Raw genomic sequence first — 3,397 nt, forward strand, 5'->3', positions numbered from 1 at the left:
ATCACCACTTTTTAAAAAATTGTCATAAAAAGGTTAAGCAAATAATATATGCAATGAATTAGGTCATTTTTTGAATTGTTGAACAAACATGCATGTTGATAAGAGTTTCCTAAAAATAAGCATTTATGAGTCATCCCCATCACCCTTTGGCGTGTGAGTGTTGTAAAGAGTGTAAAAAAAACTCCAAATTGATTAGGAAAAGAGTAATCCATGGTATATAGACGAGGATAATTATTTCAATTAGTACCCAATCTTTTGGGTGAAACAAAAAAAAAATCATGACAATTCTGTCAAAAGTAGATTATATCATATTATTGTGAAGATACTCAGTGGTAACGTTGGGACCACGAAGAGTCTTAAAACCATATATTTTCGACCTTTGATCGGTGCCAAAATATATATGCATGTTTTTTCTATTGTTCCTTGCTTTTATTCAGACCACTTCTTGCGTTACAACCATAACTTGTTCTCTCTCTTCAATTCTCACTCTTTCATATCTACTCTCATTCCTAAACCCAGCGTTTGCACTCATTCAATACGAGAGAAAGACAGTGAGAGATCAGACATGGCCATGCAAGCTTTCTTATTTATCACTCAATTTACATATCAAAACTATGCAATAGCCATGACCAAAACCTTCACCTTCTCCCTTCTCATGGCTTTCATTATTTCTCTCACCTTTTCTCAATGCTACCGGAAAAGCAAGCTCTCCGTCCCCCGCCATGCAGCTCTCCCGCCTGGCCCGACACCGTGGCCCTTCGTCGGCTGCCTCCCGGAAATGTGGACGAATAACACACTGCCACACCAATGGATTCATGCAATAATGAAGCAGTACGACACTGAAATAGCATGCATTCGTCTCGGGAATACCTACGTCATTCCAGTGACTTCTCCACAACTTGCTCTCGAATTTCTAAAGACCCATGATTCTGTCTTTGCATCACGACCAATGCTCGACACTACCAAAATCATAACCCGTGGATTCCTTACCACTGCTCTTTCGCCATTGGGAGAGCAATGGAAGAAGATGCGCAAAATACTTACTTCACAAATACTTAATCCCTCCACCCTCCACCAAATGCTGGCTCATAGAACACACGAAGCCGACACTCTTTTACGCTACATTTTCAGTCTCACCAAGTCGAAAGGTGCGGCGGTCGTCAACTTGAGAAGCGTAACTCTACATTATTGTGGCAACGTTATTAGAAGAGTGCTATTCAACAGAAGATACTACGGCGCTGGCCAAGAGGATGGAGGGCCAACTTTTGAAGAAGAAGAGCACATTCAAGCACTGCTAGCATTGCTCAAGTATATCAATGCCTTTTCTGTATCGGATTTCATACCTTGTTTGAGGCCGTTTGATGTGGACAAACATCAAAAGATTGTAAAAGAAGGTTTGAAAGTGGTGAGAAAGCATGACGAACCGATTGTGGATGAGAGAGTGCAACAATGGAAATATGGAAAGAGGAAAGAGATCGAAGATTTTCTTGATATCTTTATCGCGCTTAAATATGAAAATGGAAAATCGTTGCTATCGATCGAAGAGATTAAAGCTGAAATCACGGTAAGAATTCTTGTCAAACATATAAGTATAATATTTGTTTAGGTACTTACCCATCATCACTCTTTTTGGTTAACTAAACTTTTTTACCAGTAGAGGAGAGGGAGGGAGAAAATATATATATTTCCTTTTAAAAGAAACGATAAGATTGATAAATTTTTATCCTATAAAATTTAAGCAGTTCTACCTACCACAATTAAAAGTTTAACAATTCTTTATTCTATTTTTTCACTCTTTTCTTTTTTCATTAAATCTCTCTCAGTTGTCAATTTTTCAATAGAAAATACATACGTCTTGATTAGTGGTGACCAATATTATCCTCACACCATTAAATGTTTGACAACTAAAAAAAGGAAATGCAAAAACATAATTTTTTTAAAAAAATTTCATGGGATAGATAAGTTGTTAGCTCTACACATGCATGCATATGACAAATTAACTTCAACCTTTCTCATCGTTCATAATAACAGGAGCTACAAATGGCAACGATTGATAATCCTTCAAATGCAGTAGAATGGGCAATGGCAGAATTACTCAATCAACCAAAAATTCTCCAGAAAGCAATTGAAGAACTAGATAGGATTGTTGAAAGGGATAGACTTGTTCAAGAATATGATATCCCACAACTTAAGTATCTTATTGCTTGTGTTAGATTTATTGCTGTGTTAGAGAAAGAATCCCACAACTTAAGTATCTTATTGCTTGTGTTAGATTTATTGCTTGTGTTAGAGAATCTTTCCGACTCCATCCATTTACACCATTCAATGTTCCTCATGTCTCAAATTCCAATGTCATTGTAGCTGGATACTTTATCCCAAAAGGCAGCCAAGTCCTACTTAGTCGAATCGGTCTCGGTCGAAACCTGAAGATTTGGAAGGATCCAATACGATTCGATCCAGAACGCCATCTCAAGGATAAGACGATGGGTGACATGGGATTATCATAACCAAATCTACGATTCATTAGCTTCACTAAAGGGAGGAGAGGCTGCATGGGTAGCACACTAGGCACAAACATCACCATGATGCTATTTGCTAGGTTGCTTCAAGGGTTTTCGTGGAACTTAATGCCAGGAATGAGCAAGGTCGAGTTCTCTCAATGTGATGATTTCTCCCTCCCTAAACCATTGCATTTGTATGCAGAGCCACGTCTATCTCATAATATGTATCCAACTTATTGATGGGCGAAACCTATAAACTAGCTTAAGACATATAGTTGATCTTGTCACTTGATTTAGTTGCGCATGTATGTGTTTCACCTTGTGGTTTTTTTAGTATGAGGGATAGGATATGGAGATTTGAAACTCTTTGTATAATTTCATAATATTCTCCACCACGATCCAAAGGTTGTAGCATATAATTGACGTTGAATCTAAAGGATCTACTACCTGATAGATACCTTTGACAACTCCGATCTCAAGAAAAAAGTAGATGGTTCTACTGCTAAACTATCTTCGTGTTGGCATGTTTGCACTTAGTTATTTCTATAGTGTGTAATAATTAGATGCTATGTGAGCATTCTTATTGACAAATAAAGTATGCATGTCGTGATTTTTATTAACCTTTTCATCTTTCATAAATTTTATTTATTTTTAAGTTAAATTGATTTAGATATATATAATGTAAAACTATGAAAGATGGAAACATTAAAAAAGATTTCTTATATATATGGCCGAAGCATATCCCTTTGGAAACAATTTTGAAACTTGCGAAAATATGATAACATTAAAGTCATCAAAGTTTTAAAGGTCGATGTCGATCACATGTAATCTTAATTTTATAGAAAATATCGATATATTGATGAATATTTCTGAAAGAATTATAAAAACAAAAATTT

At 36.1% G+C, this 3,397-nt stretch overlaps 1 protein-coding gene across 1 annotated transcript; it reads left to right on the forward strand.

Annotated features, from left to right (window-relative positions):
* The first annotated feature begins 412 nt into the window (after window positions 1-412).
* LOC111021650 (tryptophan N-monooxygenase CYP79A68-like) lies at window positions 413-3,097 on the forward strand. Its single transcript, XM_022298677.2, has 2 exons — window positions 413-1,564; window positions 2,032-3,097. The coding sequence occupies exons 1-2, from the start codon at window positions 566-568 to the stop codon at window positions 2,359-2,361; spliced, it is 1,329 nt and encodes a 442-aa protein (XP_022154369.1). The 5' UTR covers window positions 413-565; the 3' UTR covers window positions 2,362-3,097.
* The last annotated feature ends 300 nt before the right edge of the window (window positions 3,098-3,397 follow it).

The sequence above is a fragment of the Momordica charantia genome, assembly GCF_013281855.1.
Source record: "Momordica charantia cultivar OHB3-1 chromosome 6 unlocalized genomic scaffold, Mcharantia_2.0 BLBB01000006.1, whole genome shotgun sequence".
NCBI lineage: Eukaryota > Viridiplantae > Streptophyta > Magnoliopsida > Cucurbitales > Cucurbitaceae > Momordica > Momordica charantia.

What these genes read in the sequence shown, in the direction of transcription:
- LOC111021650 (XM_022298677.2), top strand. Translation starts at nt 566, where the DNA reads ATGGCCATGCAAGCTTTCTTATTTATCACTCAATTTACATATCAAAAC. An exon ending in AGATTAAAGCTGAAATCACG is followed by an intron (nt 1,565 to 2,031) that starts GTAAGAATTCTT and finishes TCATAATAACAG; the next exon opens with GAGCTACAAATGGCAACGAT.